This window comes from Lissotriton vulgaris, chromosome 5 (assembly GCF_964263255.1).
Source record: "Lissotriton vulgaris chromosome 5, aLisVul1.2, whole genome shotgun sequence".
NCBI classification, from domain to species: Eukaryota; Metazoa; Chordata; class Amphibia; order Caudata; family Salamandridae; genus Lissotriton; species Lissotriton vulgaris.
The window spans coordinates 822,767,817-822,793,366 of record NC_141693.1 but is presented as its reverse complement, the minus strand read 5'-3'; the positions used below and the strand labels follow the sequence as shown (position 1 = coordinate 822,793,366).

At 42.6% G+C, this 25,550-nt stretch overlaps 1 protein-coding gene across 3 annotated transcripts in view; it reads left to right on the top strand.

Moving 5' to 3' along the window:
• LOC147711650 (polyunsaturated fatty acid 5-lipoxygenase-like) overlaps window positions 1-25,550 on the top strand; it is an 836,408-nt gene that overhangs the window by 788,994 nt on the left and 21,864 nt on the right. For all 3 annotated transcript variants that reach the window (XR_015295955.1, XR_015295954.1, XM_086922316.1), the window contains exon 13: window positions 22,499-22,669. Coding sequence is in view for 1 of the 3 variants with exons in the window: in XM_086922316.1 (XP_086778442.1) it covers window positions 22,499-22,669 (171 nt within the window). In the remaining 2 variants the exon portion in view is untranslated. The remainder of the gene's footprint in view (window positions 1-22,498; window positions 22,670-25,550) is intronic.

Below are 25,550 nucleotides of genomic sequence, written 5' to 3'. Positions count from 1 at the left end.
GCCCCCGCAAGCCCCAGGGACAGCCGCCTCCCGGGGCTTAGTTAAAATTGGTTGGGAGGGCTTTGCAGGCCCCCCAAGCCCCGGGGACCGCCACCTCCCCGGGGCACTAAATATTCAAATCTGGGGGTCTGTTACACACCCCCGGGCCCGAGGACCACCGCCTTACAAATGATGGGAGGGGGCAGCGCGGCCCCCTTCAGGAGCCCTTGATGGCCCTGGGGACTGCCACCCCCAGGGCTGGCTCCAGCGATGCCCACCCACGGGACATTGCCGTTTGCTATGGCAGGGCGGGACCGCGGCGCCCGCCCTGTCATAACAAACTCTGCTTTGCTTTTTGGACCAAAAAGCAAAGCAGATTGGTTTTGCACAAGGTTAGCTGCATGTCAGCAGCTCCCCTTGTGCAAAAGGAATGCCGGCTCCCGCAGGAGGTGGGGAGCCGGCGTGGACCGTGGATCCCCCCATGGTCCCCATTGGTAAGGCCAGGCCCCGGGGATGGGTCCCGAGGGGCCAGAAGTGGGCCAGAAGGGGGGGCCACGTGGCCCCCCTCCCCTGTGGTTAAAAAATATATATTTTTTAAAACTGAAAGGCTGGCCTCCGGGATGGGGTCCCCTGGGTCATATGTGGCTTGAGGACGGGGGCCATGTGGCCCCCCTCCCAAAAATACCATAAAAAAAGAAGGCTGGCCTGGCCCTGGATGATGGGGTCCCTGGGGCCATAATTGGCCTCTGGAAGGGGACCACGCTGCCCCCATCTTAAAAATAACATTTTTTTTAAAAAAGGCTGCCAGGCCCCCGGGATGGGGCCCCAAGTCCAAAAGTGGCCAAAGGGAAGGTGGGCCACGTGGCCCTCCTCCCATAAAATGAAACATTTAGGAAAAAGAAAAAAAAAAGCAACTCACCCGAGGCCCCGCCCCCTACCTGAATGACAATGCTCCCTGTCACGTTCCAAGTTGGGGAATTAAGTTCCCTTGAATACTGAGGGTCCCTGTGGGTCAACTAGCCCACTTGGTACCTCCAGTAAGCGCACACAGCTGGATTGCAGAGAGGTGCTCCGAGGCTACGCCCCTTTTTACATCACTCTGCAAACGCGCCTCTTGGCGCACTGCTGGAGGGGCGATGAGGTCCTCTTGTGTCCTGAGGACCTCAGGACACAAGTGGCATTCAGCCCCAAGCCAGGGGGTACGTTTGCAGAGTGGTGGAGAAAGGGGGCGTGGCATTTATCCACCTCTCAGCAATCCCACTGTGTGGGGCTTACTGGAGGTAAGAGGTAGGCTACTTGGTCCCTAAAGGACCCCCAGCAGCAAAGGGGACTTCAATCCCTATCCAGGAGCGCGCCAGGGAGCACGTTTGCAGAGTGGTGAGCAAAGCGGGCGTGGCCTGTTATGAGAACTTAGCAATCCTGCTGTGAGGTACTTACTGGAGGTAATAGGAGGGGTAGTTGGCCATCAAGGATGTCCTTCGTGCCAAGTGCCTCTCTTGTTACCTCCAGTAAGTCCCACACAGTAGGATTGCTAAGACATCTTCGGAGGCCATGCCCCCTTTCTCCACCACTCTGCAAACGTGCCTCCTGGCAGACTACGGGATGGGGGATGAAGTCCACTTTACTCCTGAGGGACTTTTGGAGCCAAAAAGCCCTTCTGGTACCTCCTGTAAATCCTATGCAGTGGAACTCCTGAGCTATGGTCTGAGGTCCAGCACCCTTTCTTCACCACTCTGCAAATGCGACTACTAGTTAAAAAAGTGTTTGCAATGTAATAGGTTTTACATTTGCGAGAGTTGGAGCTATTGGCATTGTAAATGTAAAAGGTTTTTACTAATGTTTTTTGGAGTGGAGTGTATGTATGTTGTGTGTAGCGGAAATGTGTGGTATATTATGCAGTGAAATTATGTGGATAGAAAGTATGTGGTATTTAGTGTATAGGAATTATGTAGAATGGGATTATATGTTATGAAGGGTAATTTTGCACAATTATACATTTTCTGCATTAGTCACATAATTAATCATCTGCTCCCTAATCTGCAGATTTGAACAAAAAAAGCCTGGTTTCTAGCTCAAATGGCTCAAACTTTACCAAAAATGCAGTGACAAGTGTTATAGCATGGTGGAAGTCCCTTTGAAAACCTAGAATGGTCACCTGTTACTAATTGCTAAATGTGGGTGTTAAATTGGTACTTATGTGTGCAAGCCACTCTTGCTTCCTTCTGTGCCTCTCTTGCCTCTTTATGCATTTGTGTTGCTTCTTTCCACACATTTTCTTTCTTTTTCTGCACTTTTCTTGCCTCTTTCTGCAAATCTCTTCTATTTTCTGCACCTCTATTGCCTCTTTCAGCACGTCTGTTGCCTCTTTCTGCACCTCATTTGCTTCTTTCTGTACCCTTCTTTCCTCTTTCTGAAACTCCCTTGCCTTTTTCTGTATCCCTCTTACGTCTTTCTGCACCCTTTCTGCCTCTTTCTGCACCTCTGTTACTTCTTTCTGCACTTCTCCTTCTTTCTGCACCTCTCTTGCCTCATTCAGCACCTCTGTTGCTTTTTTCTGCAGATCTCTTGCCTCTTTCTGCACCTCCCTTGCCTCTTTCAGCACCTCTGTTGGTTTTTTCTGCACTGCTCTTGCTTTTTTCCGCACCTCAATTGCCTCTTTCTACACTTCTCTTGCTTCTTTCTACACATCTGTTGCTTCTTTCATCAATTCTCTTGCCTCTTTCTGCACTTTTCTTACTTCTTTCTGCACCCCTCCCTCCACGTTTCTGTACCTCTCTTGCCTCTTTCTGCACCCCTCCTACTGATGTGTTTTATCTAGGAACCCGATCAATATTGTGACCCTATGCCCCTATACAGCTATAATCAATAAATATCCCTATAGTGGCATAATAATCAGAGCCATATTTCAGTAACTCGCCTCTGCAGCCCATGACACAGCAGAAGCCACTTCCTTAGATTCCTAGAGAGCACACATAGTTCTTTTGACATACCAAACCCCCAGCAACCTGGGAAAGCCCCGCTTTCTTTGTTTTCATTAGTAATAGAACTCCTGCGAGCACTGTAAGAACGGCCAGTTCTTAGTGACATCTTTATTGACGTCTTATGTCCAAAAACTTACGTCAAACTTGGCACCTTTCAGGTATAAATATACCAACGTTGCCTTAAGCAAGCACACGGTGGTGGTGAATACTGGAGCAGAACAGCTGTCCCCTTGCAGAGAGCCCAGCAGATGCGAGAAGCCCACGGACGCTGACCCTCCTCTTTGACGCGCTGAGAAAGACGCTGTCTTTTCTCCTGGCGAGAAAATCCAGCTCCAGCGTTTACAGCCTACCCTTGCGGGTGACTGGGATATCGGGTCCTGAGAGGGAGATACCAGACCTCCTACATTCTATTCCAGAGGTACGGTGCTGATTAAACCCTTGGAGAGAATTCTTGAATCAAACTCTTAGCAAAACCAACTTAACTTAAACTGCTACTTACTTACTCCCTCCCACCTATTAGGCTTAGGTCAGGTACACCGGGGTAGGCGTAGTTAGAAGCACCAGTTGAGGTTGTTAGCCAATGTATATATGAATGTATATATTTTATTCATTTTAACTATCTTATGGCTAAGAAACCATATCAATGCTTTTACAGTATTATTTCGTAATACTCCTTTAACTGTACGCACTTTTCGTTATAACAAGTCTTGCAATTGTGGCAATTCATTTCTCTTGCATGAGAAGGAAGACTGCTCAATAAATAATACCTTTTATTGAAAACGCCCGTCTCTCTATTCTCTGCACCCTGGTGAAATTAAATATGCACAACTGACTGAGTGAAATAGCTGTCTATTGTTTCACACAACTCTAGAGAATGACTCTTATTCTGGGGAGCAAAGTTGTCATGTTTATGCGGTTGTCAGAAGCTGAATCCCTTCTTGTCTGAGCCAGGGAAGCTGATCACTTTCTATTCAGTCAAGAAAGTTTCCAATGACCTCTGAGCTAGCTGGCGCAAACCTAAATTAAGTCTAACATAGTCAGTAGAGACCTAGAAGACCTCAGTCCTAGTCTACACTGCTGTTTATGTTATTCCAATGCGCAGGGCCTATAGGGAAAATAAGAACTACACTACATGGCGTCCAACGTTTGGTAAGGCGATAAAACTAACTCAAGACGTTAGAGTAACTCAGTTGTGCTTTTTCACACAGACCCTTTCTCCCGTAAATACTCCAATAGACGTCTGGAGTGGGTGAAAGGTTAAAATCCGCCGGAACTTAGTAGGAAGAGATTCTTATGTAGGGTTTCTGGTTTATTCAACGTTGAAGGATACAGTGTTCCAAAATATTGTGCACCTGATCTTCTGTTTCCTTGGAAACCTGCTCTGCAAACTTTCATTAAAACAATGTCAAATAATGGCGATAACAACGGAACCAATGAGGTCGCAGTAGATGCGAATCAACCGGGTTTCAATGTTACAGGGATTAATGAACCGGATGCAATTATCATCCCGGTGAACATAAGGAAAACTATAACTTTAAAACTTATAGAAAACGGACTGACAGCACGAGGTGGTACAGTCATTTTCGTGAAAGAGGCACACGAATATCGGCAGACAGAGGTATTCGATTCATGGATAAACTTTCCAGAGGCAAACGCTACAACACACGAGTTCCACTATTACAAAATAGTGGAACCACCGAAAGAATACGCTCCTTTCAAGGAGATTGAAATCCCATTAAAATACCAAGAGCACCTGCTCTGGTTTAAAGGCGCCCTAAAACATAATGATCACATTACCAGGCTCGGTCCAATAGGTAGACCAGGAGAAACGTGGTCGGTTCTAGCCAGCTACACACCACATCCAGACATTGATAAAATGTCAGGAGAAGAACTTTTAGCACAGCTAAAATTATTAATTAAAATACACACACAGTTAGTCCAATATGTAATGCGGAATGAAACAGTCCAAACAGCTGTTAATATTCCACAGCTAACCCCTCATCAGGGGAACACAAATAAAATCACACCACAGAACATACAATCATGTCTTGGAAAAACACCCGCAAAACGGGAACAAATTCCATTCTGGCTAGCACAAAAAATAACTCAAATAGAGGCAGTATTTCCGAATACTACCCCTATTGAGAAACACAGAATTCTGACTATCTGCCTTCCAATGGGGGTCGCACCACATGTGGAGGACTGTGACACTTGGGGTACAGTCTTTGCTTCCATTTACACAAAAACACATGGTGTTCCGTCCATGGCGGTAATACCAGATGTCCTAAAAACAAATTCAGAATGAATACGGTCCAGAACCTGCTTTAACTCTTGGTATGAAATTCCTGAAAGACTTCAAGCAGGTCTCGGCTATATTACTAGCCAACATAAAAGGAGAAGCAGCATCTGTGGCGATCTGCCAGAAATTGAAAGTAACAGATATAACAGAACAACCAATTGAACTTGCCAGAATCATATGAAAATGCTATGAAGAATTAGGTAGAGATAGTTTGTGTGGGAAACCCGTAAAAGCCCAACTACTTTAAAATCCTGAAACATTATTTATTAAAAATAATCTAAACACTCCTAAAAAGAGCTGGGATGGAAATAAACAATCCACTCCCAAAGAAAAAGATTTCCAGTCCAGAGGAAGGTCTCCTCGGCGGAGAGAAAGAACTCCGAATCGAGAACACCAGTCTCCCCAGCGGGAGCACTCTGAGAAAAGATATAACCTTAGAAATAGGGATAACTTGAAAAAACCTGATAGATATCAAAGTATTGATACACGTCCTTCTTGATCTTTTTCGCAGAAATCAGAAAGAAGAGGACGGTCAGATCCAAGGGAAGAGCACACCAAGTCCAAAGACAAGGAACCTGCTCAAAGTAAAAAACTTACAATTTCCAAGAAAAAAGGTAGCCAGTATTAGAGTAATCGAACATGCCGAGAATACTGAGAACACAGCTGAAAAACGGAGAGTGGGCACAGACAATGCAGCAGAAATCAGCATAGCTCGCAAGATCCTGATGAGTCATCTGGAGACAGTGGACACGAATGAATACATTCAAGTAGAAACTGCAGATACCAGAGTTAGCGAACCTCATAAGATATACGAAATAACACTGCGTATAGAGGGAGATAAGACTAGGAAAATAAGGGGTTTATTTTGGGATAACCTCTCAAAAGGCTATGACATCCTGTTAGCCGAGAAAGATTGGCCCCCAGAGTTTGTCAGGGAGTGCCCTCATGGCGAAGAAATGATTATGCCTGCCTTCTCAAATCATATTCCAATTCACACTAAATATATATATGCAAGGAAATGGGCAGTAGCTCAAGCACCTGCACTATATAAGAATCATGTAGGATGGGATGAGGACTCTCCTCCTCACAAAATCCAGGTAAAATGTCAACCAACTACACAAAGGCAGTACCCAATTAAGCAAGAAGCTAAAAAACAGGTCAGGGAGATTTTAGATCAACTTGAATACCAAGGGGTGATTGAAACATGCACCTCTCAAATGAATAATCCTTTGTTTCCGGTCTCCAAACCAGACGATTCGTATCGTCTAGTCCTGGATTACAGACACCTTAACTCATGTTGCAAAACATTTGCGGTACAAAATTCGACAGTGCGGCACTAAAGAATAACATAGTTCGCAAAAAATACAAAACAACATTAGACATATCTAATGGTTTCTTTTGTCAAAATATTGCACCAGAAAGCAGGTACTTGACCGCTTTCTCAATAATGGGGTCACAGAAAAATTTCTGTAGGCTCCCACAGGGATTCAAGAACAGCCCAGGACTATTCTCAGCCAGAGTAACAGAGTTACTACAAATGTATGATGATGAGGCATTATCTTATGTCGATGACATCTATCTCACAGACGACGACTTGGATACTCACTTGAAAAGAGTGAACACCATAATACTTGGGTTCGCAGCAGAGGGTTACAAATTCAACTTTAAAAAATCACGAATTGCCCATCTAACTGTCCTATTTTTAGGATACGAATTATCAAGTTAAGGGAAAAGCCTAGCAGACAACGTCTTAGAGAAGTGCGCTGTACTCCAAGCACCAAAAACTCTGAAGAACTTACAATCGATTCTAGGCTTCCTGAATTTCGGAAGAACTTACATTCTAAATTATGCAGAGAGGATTAAACCTCTCTACGAATTAATAAAACCTGATTTTAAACCAATCAACTGGACTCAAAAACACACAGAAATTTTGAGATCATTGCAAACAGACATGTTAGCTAAAACAAAATTAGAAACATGTGACAATACACGCAACCTTGTAATCCGGGTCATCCCAGGAAGATGCGGATTCACGTACCTGACCTCTAATGAGGGAGAAACGGTACCAATAGCTTACAAATCACATTTGTACACACAAACAGAAAAAACATTCAGTCTTAAAGAAAATACTGTAAAGGCAGTTCGAACTGCTGTAACAAGAGAACGAGCCCTAGCCCAAGTCAAAAGAATAACTGTTTTCACAGCAAAATCAGCCTTCGAGGCGCTTTTCAGCCCAGTAAATCTAAAAACAGTGGCCCTTGATCCGAAATGGATACAGTGGGAAAATTCTCTTGCTGCAGAAGACGTGACATACTATTTTGTCGCGAACATGAAAAAACTGAATGATTTAAAATATGAAAAGAAATATCCTCTGCCAATCGTAATTCTGCCTCTAGAACAGTACTCTTGTATAATCTATACAGACAAATTTGTACAGCATTACAATGTAGATGATAAATCCTACAATGCAGCCTGCACGATTGTTAAAGGTCGCTGGCTCTGAAGAAAATTCAGACCGAAAATAACAAAAATTGAATCACTGAGAAAATGTTCGGCTCAGCGAGCTGAAATCAGATCTTTAAAGATGGTGCTTGAAAATGCCGAACGTGAATTCCCGACACTAATCGTGTGCGATTCGCATTTTTGCATCAATTCTTACAATAATGATTTGCAGAACTGGGTTCAAAATGATTACAAAGATGACACAGGTGCCACAATCAAGCATAAAATGCTTTGGAAACAAGTAGTTCTTTTACAGAAAGAACTACAAAAGACTCACGTGATACACATTGGCTAATACAGCCACAGGGGAAGCAACTAAACCGGCTTCCGTAGCCACAAAAAAGCGTTTAGGAAAATACATAGACGGGGAAACCATGCTGCCGGTGAAAACGTCTTCAAAATACAACTGTGCAGTACTACCTGTGAACTATCCACTCAATTATACATACGTAATTGATGCAAACTCCGTTCCTTTTGCTCGAATCCCTGGAGTGGGGGATTGGGTAATTCCAAACACGAATCGGAGAATCTTTTTAATAGCAGACGCACACATGGGATTGGGTCCGAGGCACAAACAGATGAAGGAATCTCTGACAGAATTACAATCAGAATACTGGTGGCCGGGGATGAGCCTGCAACATTATAAATTTGTAAAGAGCTGTCCAGACTGCAACAGAGACCGCAGTAACGAGCCAACCGGAGTAATGCCATGGTCATGAAATCCAGCGCCCTATTAATTTCTTTTTGAGACTATATTCACTTAAAAATGTGGCCCCAGCGCTCGGCTGATGCCAGAACTGTTATAAAAGATTTGCAAGTCTTTATCGGCACATACGCAATTGCCATGCTTCATTCTGACAAGGGTCCTGCTTTTAGCTCTCGAGCTTATAAGGAGGCCATGACCAGCATGGGCATTGGGTTGCGGTTCTCTTGTCCCTTCCATCCTGAGGGAAACGGGGTAGTGGAAAGAAAAACCCAAGACATAAACTAACCTATAACGGCAAAAGTATTAAATTTGGGTGATGGGTGGGTCCAGCATTTAACAAGTGTCCAACGTAGTCTTAACAACTTGCCAAGAAATTCTCTAAAAAATTTCAGCCCGTACGAACTATTGTTCGGAACTAGAATGTATGTTCAGGACTTAGATAGTCATGCTTCAGTGGTAGAAGATAAGAAAAAATACTTTGACATCAAAGATCGTTTGGCTGTTTTACAGGACCTAAATGAAACAAGAAAAGCCCTGAGCAACATAAAGTTAAAGCAACAGCCAACAACCACTGAAGACACACCACCTGTCCCAGCAAGACCTGTCTGGATTCCAAAGATTGGGGATCTGGTCAGAGAGAAAATAGCGGTGAAGAAGGAATTTGGGCCTTCTGACAGAAAAGCAGTACCTGTCTTAGCAATCAACTGAACAAGATCAGTAGTACTACCGCCCCTTGCTGGTAAAAAGGAGAACCGAGTTGTATCCATCGACCTGGTAAAACCACAATCATGTGGCCTATAATAAATAGTAGGCCCAGTGGACTCGCAAGAAGTAACAGAATACCCAAATTTGCTAGTATCCAAGAGGTTCAAACTGAATGACTAATCACCTTTGATAAACGTGCAGTGAATAAAAAAGGACTATGCAGAAATGCCATGGAACTTGTGCCTCTTGAAACCCAAATTGAAACAGTTCGTCATGAAACACCAGTCTACAATGATGTAGCATCAGAATGTGCTAATGAAAGCCAAATGGAGAAAACAATTTCAACAATCGACAGAACTGCATCTGGCTACTTCATCAATTTTGATAATTTCTCTGAAGATCAAAGCGATCCTGAAGTGACACCAGCAACAAAGACTTTTAAAGAAAAAGCAACAGAACTCTTTCATCAAGTCAAAGAAGCTTATCTAAATGCACCATTGATTGAACATTGGATTGTATCAGGGGTACTTATACTCCTACTATGCCTAATTTTAGTTTTAATTTTAGGAAAATGTATTACAGTACAATGGACACAGCAAGTCAGAACATCAACTTAGTTCTGAAGCCTCACAAGTCATCTCACATCGAGAAAAGAGAACTATCATCAGTGAATGTCACAGCCATTCCGATACCCGGCGGGGTCGTTTGGGACAAAACAGACTACGAAATATATGGCCTGGTCGAACTCTTGAAATATCCTCATCAGTTTAAGGTTTCATTAAGTGACTTTGTAAAACCAAGTACATTCTCTGATGATTGGGACTTTGAAAGCATAACTAATATGATGTCAGATTTAGTTTTGTCAGCAAAATTTACAGAACATGATTATTTGCAAGGTTCTTCGAATTATGAACAGACGTACTGTTTTACTCATTATGCAGACCACTATTTACATAAATCTGCTCAACCTAGAAATGTTTTTAAATATAACCAATGGGAACATTGTGCTACTCCACCTAAAAGCAGTTCATAAACATTCTATGAGAAATTCCAATACTTCTCAGGGTTTAACACAAGTGATGCAGAAACATTTTATTATAAACTGTTAGATAAAACAGGGACAAAAGCCATGCTGACAAATACTAATTTGATATATTCAGAAGCATTTTATGAAAAAATGATTACATTTGGTTTTGATTTCTGGAAGAATAACATTGAAATAAAAAATATCTGGGGTACAAAAGATTGGCAGGTAAAAGGCCTAGAAGCATTATTTCGAGCCTGCATGATCCCAGAACAAATAATGTTCTTGAATGACACAATTCAACAAACGACCTGTCTTGGCCTAGCCAAGATTAAAGACCTTAACAAATCGTCTATTCCAAAGCCAATACCTGATAATGCAACCACAGAGAATGAAGTTGACGTATCACAAATTTTAAATGAAAACAGAACCCATCCTGATTGGAAAAAGTGGTTAATATGGCCTACAGACACGAATAACTGTCAAGACAGATTCCTGAACAAAATGCAGGGGTTAAAAATGACCAGACCAGACCCTAGATACTCCCAGAGACAACATCCAGGGATAGTAACCACATACAGTGTAGGGAAACTATGCCTTGAATGGCTACAAACATCCACACTGGCACAAATTAAGCAACACTTGTCTTTACTTAAAGATGGTGCTGACTTGCGCGATTTCATAATGGGACCACGCAAACAGCGTCAAAAACTTTTCATAGCGGCCAGTATATATGCTGCTTACAACGAGGCATGGAAAGTGACTCAAATTGAGACAGCAGAGAAAATACGAGAAATTGGTCGTATTAATTTGGAAAAATCACTTTCTGTTGTGGACAATGGGTTAATGACTCTGTCCTCCAGAATATTTTCACTGGACAGTATTGTATCATCTACTATTGATATAATAGACCGGGACTTGCTAATGTTACAACATGGCCAGTCCCAATTACATTATATTGTACAGCTAGGCTGGACGTTGCAAAACCTCCGTTCAGGCTATGTGCCATGGCGTTTAATCAACACAACGTCATTGTTTTCTATCTTTAACCTTACTGATAAACAAATCAGTTTGGCACAGAAAGGAGCAGGCTATACAATCCTGAGCATCGAAAAACTTGAGAGATTACCATTGACAATGTCAAAAAGACCTGTCATTGAATGGATAATACACAGGATTATCACAATTCCGATAACAACTTTCCAATTTAAAAATTGCCTAAAGTATATACCAGCAGGCCAGTATGGAAAGTTGGGTAAAGGATACATTAAGTCATCATGGAAATTACCTTATACACACACATGTTATAGTGACAACAACAAAAATGTATTTCTTAGTGGTAATGAGTGTAAACAATCACTAAGCGGTATACTTTTGTGTCAAGGTATTAACTTGCATGGGGCCTATGAGGGGACTTCAAATAACCTTTCATGCCACCAGCACGGCACACCTGCAACACAGATAGAGCCATTCTTTAGACAGCTTTCTAACGGGAGTTACGTTCTAATAATGGATAACAGCTGTTGTGGCTTGGTGCCAGGGAAAGCATATCTCTTAGGCGTCAGCTCCATGGTCACTTGCTGTATGCAAGCATTGTATCCAAATGGCCCTGGAGACTCAGTGGCTCTGATTTGGCCTCCGTTAAATATCTCTTCTATACGAATTGATGCTTTAAGCAGAATGAAATCTGTGCTTTTACAGACAACAGTGCCCATCACGTCATCAAAAGAGACGTAGGATCTCCAAGTTGCAAGGACAACTGCAGAGATACATACGCTTTTATCAACAAATTGCCCCGTGCATTTCACAGAAATGCTCAGCCAAATCCTAAATATGTCGAATGCCAGTGGTATCTCGAATGTATTTAAGACAATTTTTTCAGGACTGTTAACACCCTTCGAAGCAGTCCTGGGCATCTTTCCCAATTTTGTCCATTCGGTCTTTGGCGGCCTACCACTACTTTTGGGACTCGTAGCAGGTATTTTATTTTTGACCCTCCTGCTCCGATATGGCAAGCCAAAATGCAGACATGACTCCGGCAAGGATGGAAGAAACGATCCTAGCAATACGCTACCGGGACCGCATAACTAAAGTCCTTGGACTAGCCCGGCTAAGAGATCTGAATAGGACCTGGTTTCTTTCATTCAGACCTAAATGGCAGACCTGTAACTTACCTGTGCTTCGATGTATGCTATGCGGAGAGCAATGCGTGTTAGACATCTGTCTTGCACTACAATCAGCAGTACCAATGGATATCGATACTTTGCTAAGTCCAGTAACGGCTCATGCATCGTGTTGTCCCCAGCGGTTACCAATCCTGATGACGGCATTCGTTTGACTCCTGCGCTACGATTAGGTGGTGGCAGTGACGCAAGAAATGAAAGCAACATCACCCAGGTACGACCTTCTGTGAGCATTGCTGATCCTGAAATCGATGATAGCAATCATTCTCACAACTGCCAAGTTACTGCATTATCGAACTTGGTCGAACTGTCACCTGAATATGTAGACCAATTCTTTGCGAGCCTGTCTGAAATGATGTTCTCCCCTGAACAGAAACAATAACTTTTTGGGAAACAATCCGGCACACAGCGTTCCCATGAACTCTGAATTCGGCCTTCGGCTTTGATAAACAAAAGCTACTGAAAAGTGTTTGGAACTATTTTTGCCCCGCTCACCATGAAATATATATTTTTTAAAAATTCCAAAATATTTACCTTTTTTCTGGCACACGTACTTTGCTTAAAGTAGAACTATTCATAAAGAACAGAGCTTCTATTTTTAGTAGATCTAGAGACAAAATATTACCTCAGCAATTGGATTTATATGTGATGAAATAGTCCCGCCCTTCTTTTCTGTATTGAGAGACATTTCATGTGTAATTTTTCGCAAAATCGTTCAACTGAATATATATGCAAAATTTTTTGAATGATTATTCTGCTTAAAACGTACAGTACCTATTATCATTTTCATGTATTTCGTATACACCATTTCATATGCAAAATGTATTTTGGGGTGGGTAGGAATACACGTGCATCCTTATTGCTTAAGTTTTTAGTAATTGATGGACATAAAATCGTGGAGTGGGTGATGTGTTTTATCTAGGAACCCGATCAATATTGTGACCTTATGCCCCTATACGGCTATAATCCATAAATATCCCTATAATGGCATAATAATCAGAGCCATATTTCAGTAACTCGCCTCTGCAGCCCATGACACAGCAGAAGCCACTTCCTTAGATTCCTAGAGAGCACACCGAGTTCTTTCGACATACCAAACCCCCAGCAACCTGGGAAAGCCCCGCTTGCTTTGTTTTGATTAGTAATAGAACTCCTGCGAGCACTGTAAGAACGACCAGTTCTTAGTGACATCTTTATTGACGTCTTATGTCCAAAAACTTACGTCAAACTCTGCACCTTTCAGGTATAAATATACCAACATTGCCTTAAGCAAACACACGGTGGTGGTGAATACTGGAGCAGAACAGCTGTCCCCTTGCAGAGAGCCCAGCAGATGCGAGAAGCCCACGGACGCTGCCCCTCCTCTTTGACGCGCTGAGAAAGACGCTGTCTTTTTTCCTGCCGAGAAAATCCAGCTCCGGCGTTTCCAGCCTACCCTTGCGGGTGACTGGGATATCGGGTCCTGAGAGGGAGATACCAGACCTCCTAAATTCTATTCCAGAGGTACGGTGCTGACTAAACCCTTGGAGAGAATTCTTGAATCAAACTCTTGGCAAAACCAACTTAACCTAAACTGCTACTTACTTACTCCCTCCCACGTATTAGGCTTAGGTCACGTACACCGGGGTAGGCGTAGTTAGAAGCACCAGTTGAGGTCGTTAGCCAATGTATATATGAATGTATATATTGTATTCATTTTAACTATCTTATGGCTAAGAAACCATATCAATGCTTTTACAGTATTATTTCGTAATACTCCTTTTACTGTACGCACTTTTCGTTATAACAAGTCTTGCAATTGTGGCAATTCATTTCTCTTGCATGAGAAGGAAGACTGCTCAATAAATAATACCTTTTATTGAAAACGCCCGTCTCTCTATTCTCTGCACCCTGGTGAAATTAAATATGCACAACTGACTAAGTAAAATAGCTGTCTATTGTTCACACGACTCTAGAGATTGACTCTTATTCTGGGGAACAAAGTTGTCATGTTTATGCGGTTGTCGGAAGCTGAATCCCTTCTTGTCTGAGCCAGGGAAGCTGATCACTTCCTATTCAGTCAAGAAAGTTTCCAGTGACCTCTGAGCTAGCTGGCGCAAACCTAAATTAAGTCTAACATAGTCAGTAGAGACCTAGAAGACCTCAGTCCTACGTCTACACTGCTGTTTATGTTATTCCAATGCGCAGGGCCTATAGGGAAAATAGGAACTACACTACACTACCTTTTTCTGCATCCCTCTTGCCTCTTTTTGTACCTCTGTTGGTTCTTTCTGCGCTGCTCTTGCTTCTTTATGCACCTTACTTGCCTTTTCTGCACTTTTTTCTACACTTCTTTTGCTTCTTTCAGCAATTCTCTTGCCTCTTTCTGCACTTCTCTTCCTTTTTTTGCACCCCTCCTGCCTCTTTCTGTACCTCGCTTGCCTCTTTGTGTACCTCTCCTACCTCTTTCTGCACCCCTCTTGCATCTGTTTGAACCTCTGTTGGTAATTTCTGGATGGCTCTTGCTTCGTTTTGCACCTCACTTGCCTCTTTCTGCACTTCTCTTGCTTCTTTCTAAACCTCTGTTGCTTCTTTCATCAATTCTCTTGCCTCTTTAAGCACTTCTCTTGCTTCTTTCTGCAACTCTCTTGCTTCTTTCTGCACCCCTCTTGCTTATTTCTGAACCCCCCTGCCTCTTTCTGCACACTCTTCCCTATTTGTGCAACTCTCTTGCCTCTTTCTACACCTCTCTTCCCTCTTTCTGCACCACTCTTGCCTCTTTCTGTACCTCTGTTGCTTCTTTCTGCACCTCTGTTGCTTCTTTCTGCACTTCTATTGCCTCTTTATGTACCTCGCTTGCTTCTTACTGCACCTCACTTGCCACTTTCACCACCTCTGTTGCTTTTTTCTGCAGATCTCTTGCCCATTTTTGCACCCCTCTTTTCTCTTTCTGCACCCCAGTTCCCTGTTTCTCCACCTTTCCTGCCTGTTTCTGAACACCTCTTGCCTCTTTCTGTACCCCGGTTACCTCTTTCTGTACTTCTCTTGCTCTTTCTGCACCCTTTGCGCCTCTTTCAGCACCTCTGTTGGTTCATTCTGTACTTGCTTCTTTCGGCACCTCACTTGTCTCTTTCTGCACTTCTCTTGCCTATTTCTGTACCTCACTTGCATCTTTATGCACCTATTTTGCCTCTTTCTGCACTTCACTTGCTTCTTTCTGCACCTCTCTTGCCTCTTTCAGCACCTCCCTTCCTCTTTCTGCACCCTTCGTGCCTCTTTCAGCACCTCTGTTGCTTCTTTCTATACTTCTCTTCTATCTTTCTGCACCCCTCGTGACTCTTTCAGCATCTCTGTTGCTTCTTTCTGCACTCCTCTTCCTTCTTTCTGCACCTCTTGTGCCTCCTTCTGCACCTCTGTTGCCTCTTTCAGCACCTCTGTTGGCTCTTTCTGTACTTCTCTCTCTTCTTTCTGCACCCCTCTTGCCTCTTTCTGCACCTCACTTGCGTCTTTAAGCAATTCTCTTGCCTCTTGCTGCACTTCTCTTCTTTCTTTTTGCACCCCTCCTTCCTCTTTCTGTACCTCTCTTGCGTCTTTGTGCACCTCTCCTTCCTCTATCGGCACCCCTCTTGCCTCTTTTTGCACCTCTGTTGGTTCTTTCTGCACTGCTCTTGCTTCATTCTGCACGCCATTTGCCTCTTTTTGCACTTCTTTTGCTTCTTTCTAAACTTCTGTTGCTTCTTTCAGAAATTCTCTTGCCTCTTTCTGTACTTCTCTTGCTCATCTGTTGTGACTTTCTGTAGCTCTGTTGCCTCTTTCTGTACTTCACTTGCTTCTTTCTGCACCTCTCTTGCCTCTTTCACACCTCGGTTACTTCTTTCTGGACCCCTCCTGCCTTTTTCTGCACCCCCTTCCCTATTTGTGCAACTCTCTTGCCTCTTTCTATACCTCTCTACCTTCTTTCTACAGCACTCAAGCCTCCTTTTGCACCTCTGTTGCTTCTTTCAGGACTTTTTGTGGTTCTTTCTGCACTGCTCTTGCCTCTTTCTGCATCCTTCTTGCCTCTTTTTGCACCTCTGTTGCTTCTTTCTGTACTTCTCTTCTTTCTGCACTGCTCGTGCCTCCTTTTGCACCTCTGTTGCTTCTTTATGCACTTCTCTTTGTTCTTTCTGCACTGCTCTGGCCTCTTTCTGCATCCCGCTTGCCTCTTTGAGCACCTTTCTTGCTTCTTTCTGCACTACTCTCTCCTCTTTTTGCACCCCTCATGCCTATTTCTACACCTCTATTGCTTCTTTCTGCACTTCTATTGCTTCTTTCTGCACCTCTCTTGTTTCTTTCTGCACCCCACTTGCTTCTTTCAGCACATCTGTTGCTTTTACTGCAGATCTCTTGACCCTTTCTGCACACCTCTTTTCTTTTTCTGATCCTCTTGCCTCTTTCTGCACCTCTGTTCCCTGTGTCTGCACCTTTCCTGCCTCTTTCTGCACATCACTTGCCTCTTTCAGCACCTCTGTTGCTTTTTTCTGCAGATCTCTTGCCTCTTTCTGCACACCTCTTTTCTCTTTCTGCACCTCTCTTGCCTCTTTCTGCACCTCTGTTCCCTGTTCCTGTACCTTTCCTGCCTCTTACTGCACCTCTGAAGTTAGAGGTACTTTCAATCCCCCTGCCCTATTATGTACTAGGGCCTTACAGGGGAGGTCATGCAATTCACAGGGTTACCCCAACCCATGGTGTACCCTAGTGTATATAGGTGTTTTCACTGTATTCTAAGTGTCTTTCAGCTTAGCACTGGCTCTGGGCCTGGTTAGTCAGAGTCAGTTACCACCAGTACCAGTCAGTAAAAAGTTGAGGGCACAGGATGACTTTGAAACAATGCCTCTTTCTGTACCTCTGTTGGTTCCTTCTGCATATCTCTTACTCCTTTCTGTACTTTTCTTCATCTTTCTGGACTTCTGTTGCCTCTTTCTGCATTTCTCTTGCTTCTTTCTTCGCCTTTCTTCCTCTTTCTTCACATGTCCTACCTCTGTAGGTTTAGTTAGAAATTAGCGTTTAAAAGACCTTAGAAATTCACTGACAAAACCATAGGTTTCAGGGAAGTTGTAGTTAGAAATTATCATTTTAAAAAAACCTTGGAATTTCCTTGAAAAAAACATAGGTTTCAGTGTGGTTATCGTTAGAAATTAGCCTTTAAAAAACCACAGAAATTCACTGAAAAAAACATAGGTTTCAGGGACGTTATAGTTAGTTGGACATTTCACTTGTACAAAACCAGAGAAATTCGGCCTTTATAGTTAGTTCAGCTAACTATAACCCGCACCCCCGGAATGCACTGTTGTTGATGTCACATATTACATCATTCTTGACAAGGTGACATCACTGATGACATCAATGATGACCTCTCAAATGACATCACTGATTACATCATCCACGTGATAATCTGATGCACCTCCTCACACCCTAATATAACCTTTGATACACCCACTCTAAAATACAGACTTCCATTTTCAAAACCATAGACATACCCATACCCGTTACTACATACCCACTCACTGATTCCTAGGTCTACACACACATCCACTTATTCACCTATACAGTCACTCATACATGCAATCACTTATCAATACGGCACTATCATCGACACTCATATACCTATACAGACACTCACACACCCCCACTCACCCATAGTTACTCACTCACCTATTAATCATGTAAATAATCAATCTCACTCCCAATTACTCACCTATACATTTATACATATACCACCTCACTTATTCATACAGATACTAATACATAGTTACTCTCTTGTATAATCACTGATACAAGCACACACTCATCCATACAGCCACTCTCACAATCACTCACTCTCACATATAGTGATTTCTATACTCCAACACTCATATATACTGCACTTTACATATGTAGTTACTCACACATGTACCACTGAGCCATCCATTCATTCACCAACACACCCATACACACACTCACCCACCCATACAGTCCTTCACAGATACTCTTGAACCCATACACCAGGCGAATCACCCACTTACACATCTATACACAGAGTTTCACACACACCCCAGCCACCCACACAGACACACAGGCACCCATCCAAATACTCAGACAACCAATCAATAACCCATATAGACACACATTAAGCTACTCACCAACCCATGCAACAGCTTATACACCAACTGACAGACTGATACCGACATTTACACAGTTAAGTCACTAACCCATGCATTCAGTAAGACACGTTTAATCACTTGCTTATACAGACAGTCAGGCACCTACTAAATCATCCATTCAGACACTTATACACCCACTCTTTCTTCAAAACACCTTTGCATATATATATATATATATATATATTGTATTTTGCACATTAGGTCGATTGCACTTTCTTTGATGCAAATATTATTAAAGATTACCTCAGGAAGAATATAATTTGTAAATAGCTTATCAAATTGTTCCTTGAAATGTGTTCTATTTTGTTGTACATATCGTGATTTTGTGTATAAGTATTTCCTTTATGTCCATTACCCATGTGATCTGATGTTATCTTTATTGAGCACAGTATTTAAATACCCCCATTGGTCATTTGAAGCCATGTGATCAAGGCTGTTTCTAACGGCCGAAACGCGTCATGGTGATGGAGAGGGAAAAATAAAACCACTTTGAAATATCATCATTGGTGTCAAGAGATCTGTACCTGAGGAGGAGAACGTGTGGGGAGCCACACTCACGGGACTTTGTTTGTGTATATATATATATATATATATATATATATATATATATATATATATATATATATAAAACATATTTAAACTTTACAGAAACACACCTTCACTGAATGATGTCATCAGTGATGTCATTTGAGATGTCATCAGTGATGTGATTGACCATGTCATGAATGATGTAATATGTGACATCATCATCAGTGCATTGTGGGGGCGCGAGTTATAGTTAGCTGAATTTCACTGGTATTGTACAAGTGAAATGTCCAACTTACTAAACCTGAAACCTATGGGTTTTTCTTTGAAAAATAATAAAAAATAAAAAATATATATATATATATATATATTTACATATTTACATCTGTACATACCCGGTTGCCTTGATCCATATAATATATATTTAATATGGGCTCTCGGGTTACCGCACATGGGCGGTAAAATTCGATGCTTATGACTTTGATTAGCATTCCCCTGGAGGAGAACTAGGATTACAGGTAAGTAACTTATTCTTACAAAGCATATACTCCATATTGAGCAATATTTGTACACTAGTCTTCTTTTCTGTTTTACACAGCAGTCTCTTTTGTTCTCTTCCCTCACAGTCTTTTAGCTCTGTTTCCATAATAATCATGTTTCTAGTAGTCTCTGCCTACAGTAGCTGAAAAGTTAAAGACTTCTCTAAACAGCATACTGGCTTCAAATTAACTGTAGCCAGTGTGGTTGACTGTTACCAGTTCCAAGCATATCGCAAACACCATATCCTTTTTGTATCTTTCCAAAGCCAATTACAGAGGTAGTTACTTTTTTGGGGACCCCCTCCACAAGTACAAGGGTCCAGGGTATCCTTTCCTGCCCTTTTATACTTTATTTTTTAACGTAACTCGGGACACAGGGATTGAGCACTGCGAGTCCTATATTAGCAGCTGCAACATTTTCCTTCTGGTTGGGGTCAATCAGTCAGATTGTTCATGTCATGTCAGCGATATTTATCGCTAATGACATGCAAAGTGGGCGTACCCAAGGTGGTAGCGACTGAAAGCAGTCACTAACACAGCTATCGCATATTAGCAATACCCGTGACGCTATAAAAAACCACGCGCTAACCGCGATTAGCACCAGGATTCTACACCTGGTAAAAACCTGACTTAGCCATAGTAGTCAATGGGGGGTGGATTCTATGGCTAAGTCCCCACCTGCCTATTAGTGAGATTTTCCTTAGCAATAGGATTTTTATCGCTAGAAATATCACGTTATAGATGGGATTCGCCGCTATCGGCGGATTTTTTATTGCCGTGGAGATAAACGTTGGTAATACTGCGTTATCTCCGTGAAGAAATCCAGCGATAGGAGGCGATAAAAAAAACGTGCTAAGCGTAGTTTGCGATAATTTTCTCAAGTTGTTTTTTGGGAATAACATGCAGAAATTGCAGATTCATATATTTTTTACCCTGGTGTTTCACCCAGATGTATTGGCTGCTTTCAATAGCCAATATTTGTAAGTGAAACATCTCAACTTGTACTCCTAATAGTTCCAGGAACATCCTTTACCAGCTGCAGTGGGGTTATCAGGATAATCACAATGAGGTTCTGAGACTGTTTTTTAGAAAATATCAGGGAATAGACACAAATTATTGCATTTCTCTATCATATTGAAAGTTTGAGTAATAATATATGTAACATTGTGGTACTGATGCTATTTCTTTAGTTCCAAAGAGCACTGGCTGCTGGATCAGTTTTTTTCTGATTCATGCAGTGATATCTTATCATCTGCATTTAGAAAGAATTTCTTGACATTTGAATCACTGCTGCTGTATGAGACTATAGCTTTTAAGACTAATATAACCGTATTTTTGAACATGAGGGAATACCCTGCTTTTGACTAACTTGAAGGTAAGAGGTCTCTAACATATTGTTATCCATTACAGTAGTACTCAAAATTTACTTTTAAGGTGCAGGATATGAAAATGAAATGAGTTGGAAGCCAGAAGTAAAGAAAGATGTTGTTTGTGTCTCGTGCCCTTGTTTTGTTTGTATTATGTAACTTAAGGCCGCAGGTTCATCCGACCGCTACACCGCGAAATGGAGACCGCCTGATGTGGTCTGCAGTTCTGTCCGCCTTATTATGATATGACTGCTGGTTAGGCAGTCAGAAACATGCAGTTTTCTATTGCGGCTTGTGCTGCGGCCCGGAAAAGGACGCAGCTGAGAAAGGCATGTTTGCAAACATCCATACACCATGTGCAGGAACCGTGTGGTGCCTGGCACACGGTGCATGGATTTTTGGGGGGCACCACATTTGCCCCCCTTGGCCACATAGTGGTGGCCCACTAGGTACGGGGGCACTACTAGGTGCCCCCAAAGTCCCTTTCTAACAGCCTTTGCAAGGCTGTGGGACCACGATGAAAAGGCACTGAGAAATGGACATCGCAATCCTAACGGCGGTGTCTGCACAGCACAGCCTTCAGTGAGGGGATTACTGTCCGAATGGCACCACAAGGTGATCCTTGAGCTTGTCAGAGGATGCGGTCTTTCCCCCCACCTGCTGCACTCTGACTTCCAGTTTCTTAATCCGCAGGTCGGACCGTTTTCTGGATGTCATGCAGACCGCAGTGGTGGTCCGGCCGACATCATAATAAGGGCCTAAGACCCTTCATAGTTCTCCCTCAAAGATCAGACATGTCTAGTACATTGTTAAAGTATTAGGATATTGAGTGCAATATCAAAATTGCTTGTAAAGCCTATGGCTGTATTAGGATATTTTTTGAGTGTGTGTTCAAATAAACCATTTACCCAATTTGTTACAACTTTCTCTTTTGTGCCAGGCCAGTCTTTCATATTTTGGGTTACGTTGCGAGCGGCCATTCAAGTGTCCATTCAGACCTGCCTTGAAACCTTGTAGTTAAAATTCTTTGAAAATTGTACTGTGAACAATACTATTTGACCTCGTTATTTTGGGCTTGTTCTCGCTGCTACTTTCTATTTAGGATAGTGTTCAAAATAGAGAAAGTTCTTTTTCTCGTGACTCCTTTGATATTATTTTTATATCTAATGTACTGATACTGTGTGGTTTTACTTTGAGGTTGAAAACAATGTTACAGAACATCTATGTAAGGCACAAGACACCAGTCACTGTTCTCTAAATAAGATTATTAGATACCCCTTTTGTGGATGTCCTCTTAATAATTCTTTTACTTCCGTCATTATTTATATAGTTTATTTAATCAAAATCCGAATTGTATTCCTAAAATTCTTGAAATGTATTGCATTGCTGGTGTACATATTAATCAATATATATAAATATAAATTTTCTTTTTTTAAATCAAAGTATGAATTTAAATATTTTTCAGCAGCATCAAATGTAGGTTTATAATCTAGGACTGGGCTAACCTGTTTTCTTTGCTATGCGTAGTATGACTGGTGCTCCTGGATTCCAAATGCTCCCCCTACGATGAGAAACCCACCTCCAACCCAGAAGGGGGTTGTTACCATAGAACACATCATTGAAACGCTACCAGACCGAGGTCGCTCTTGCTGGCATCTTGGCGCAGTGTGGGCATTGAGCCAGTTCCAAGAAAATGAAGTAAGTCAGGTTGTTTATAGTAAATATTAATGGAAAAAGTGAACATACATTGCACTAGCTGTCAGTAATATGACTTTCTCTGGTAAAACATTTAAATACTAGCAGCATGAATGTTGTTTTCCCTGAGTATTCAGGGTAGCACTTAAAACCTAAATTCTAAATTGGGCAACTACCCTGTTGGAGCGCAAAAGTCTAAACATGGTAAAGATGTGTCCCCTTGCCCTGAGTGCCCAACTGTACTCTAGTCTGGATGTCTAATGCTGATTTTTTTTGTCAAAGGCAAACACAGCTTGTGTGTGCATCATGATATAGGCCTGTTTCACAGGTTGCTGTCTTGTTGGACCGGGATGGGCATCCAAATTGCTACTCTCATAGCGATGGAAGGCTATCGTCTTCACCAAGAGTTAAACAGCACAAGCGTGGTGGCAGCATACCGTGAAGTGATCAGTAGTAGTGAACAGGAACCTTTCACCCTGTGTCACTGGAGGGAGGCCTACAGGCTCACTTAGCTTTTTCAAAGTTGTGCTGCTGAGTGCATTACTCATACTTGGCCTACATCAGAGAGATGTAGAGTGCAACACAGCACAAGAGTAGTGGCTCTGCACTGGTTGTATGTGTGCTTGGGAAGGGTACAGTACAAGGCTACAGCATTATTGTATAGTGTGTGAGAAAGCCACGCCTCTCGCCCCTTCCCCTGTCTATGGAGGCCTATTTACACATGCGTGTCAATGCAACTGAGTGCTGGCGCTCAAAACTACTTGCATTGCATGCATTGTGTGTCTAATTTCCTTGTATGCGGGTCTTCCCACAGTTTTTGGCAAGTGCCTGGCTCCCGGTTCTCACTACATGGGGGCCATCTTGCTTGAGGTGTTTTTTATGATTTTAAACTTCCTTACCTTTTGTTAGTTTATATCTCATTTGCCAGTAGGGAAGCCCGGGACAGGATCAGGGGGTTGTTGGACCCCATTTTGTTGTTTTTTTTCCCACTTTTTGTAACTACTTGGGCTAGTGGCGCCGAAGCGCAACTAAGCCTCGCCCCTGGCCTCGACCCCTGCCTTTGGAGGCCTCTTCATGTGGACACACGCAGCACCTGGCACTCCAGAGGCGTGCCTAAGGCAAGACTGACTGCATTTGTCCGTGGATGGCCCAACCACAGTGCCAGCCCCCCCGCCAGTTTGGGGTCAGGGACCACCTCACTCCTGACTGACTTGCACGAGGCACTGTTAGCCTACAGGTGCACAGGTCAGTCTTCTGCATGTACAAAAATCACTCCTTTGTCCTGGCCTTAGGCCTCCGGGGTTTTCTGCCTTGACTGTGGGGCATTGATAGGTGGCCCTGGGTTTGATCCTCTGATCTGCCTGTGACAGGTATACATCAAAATGGTTCTCACTCTGTGAAGCCACAACATTCAGTGCTTGCATATCAGGTAATTAGTCCTTTAGAGGTATGTTCTTATGTCGACCACCTGGCTCTGGGCATATTTTTGCGCAGGTTTTAGTTGTCTTCTTGAGGACTAAATTGTATAGAAGTACTTCACGGTCCTTGGTGACTTCAATTTTTATCTTGAGGCCCTTCAGGATCCGGACACTGCAACTCTATTGCAAACAATGGATTCTTTGAAATTGTTTTAATGGGTGAACAGTCCCAAACATCAGGCGGGCATACCCTTGTTGGTATTTTTTCTGACAATTCTTTTTGGGTAGTGTAAATATACTTCCCCTCCCTTGGTCCTATCACAGTGCTGTTTTAAAAAACATATCTTTTGCACGCAGTCCGGTCCTGTATCTCCCGCTAGTCCAACCTGGACCCTCTCTATTGCTTGACACAGGCTTCAAGCAAATGAGTTGTCTCAATTGCTTATTGATACCGCACCTGGCCATCGAGAATTACACACATTGGTTAGAGGCCGTTTCCATCACCAGGGCACAGGTAAAAACTGATAAGATCAAGAGGTATAGCGTCACCGCCCCTTGGTTTTCTGAGGAGTTAAGGATGCTGAAAGAGGCCTGTAGGAGGCAAGAGAGATGCTGGCACTTAAACTATTGCAACAGCAAAAAGGACACATATATGGTCTGCCTATCTAGCTTTATGGCCTTGATTCATAAGACATAATCTGGCTATTTATAAGAAAGATAGAGCTTGCAGAAAATTCTTCTATGAAATAATTCTCTACAATTAAATAACTTACTTCTGACACTGCCCCTCTACCTAAAAATGCTGACAATCTTTTTGCAATTCAGTGGCAAATGCCTTCTGTATTGAGGTAGAGGATGTTTTCAACACCTTTGTATCACTCTCATCTGTCACTCAGCCGGACAATTCTTCTCTGTTGTCAACTAATCTTGGTACCAAATTCAACCAATGAAGTTATTAAGCTGCTCATGGCCCCTAGGTCAGGTTCTCCAGATAATCTGTGTTCCCTTTCAGTGGCTAGCCTAGCTGATAAACCTATCTGGACTAGGCTGTCTGATATTTTTCAGTTTATGTGCCTTTCAGGTTATTTCCCTTCCACTTGGAAGAAAGCAGTAGTGTTGTCTCTCATTAAAAAACCTTCTTTTGACTCAGTTATCAGCCCATTTTCTGTCTCCCACTGCTCGCCAATTTTTTGCAAAAGGTGCTAAATGCACAATTGGAGGATTATATTAACACCATAATCTGGATACTACACAATTCGGGTTCCGGTCTGGCCACAGCACGGAAAGCGCTCTTATTATGGCTACAGAGGAGATTAGGTCAACTCTCGACAAGCTACTGATGGAGCGGTTAAGCAGGATTGGTGTTAGTGGAACAGCCTGGAAGCTACTGAATTCCTTTCTTCCACTGCAATCGGTCTGATTAGGTGGGTTCTACTCTCCAGTATTCTCCCTTCCTTGTGCGGTTT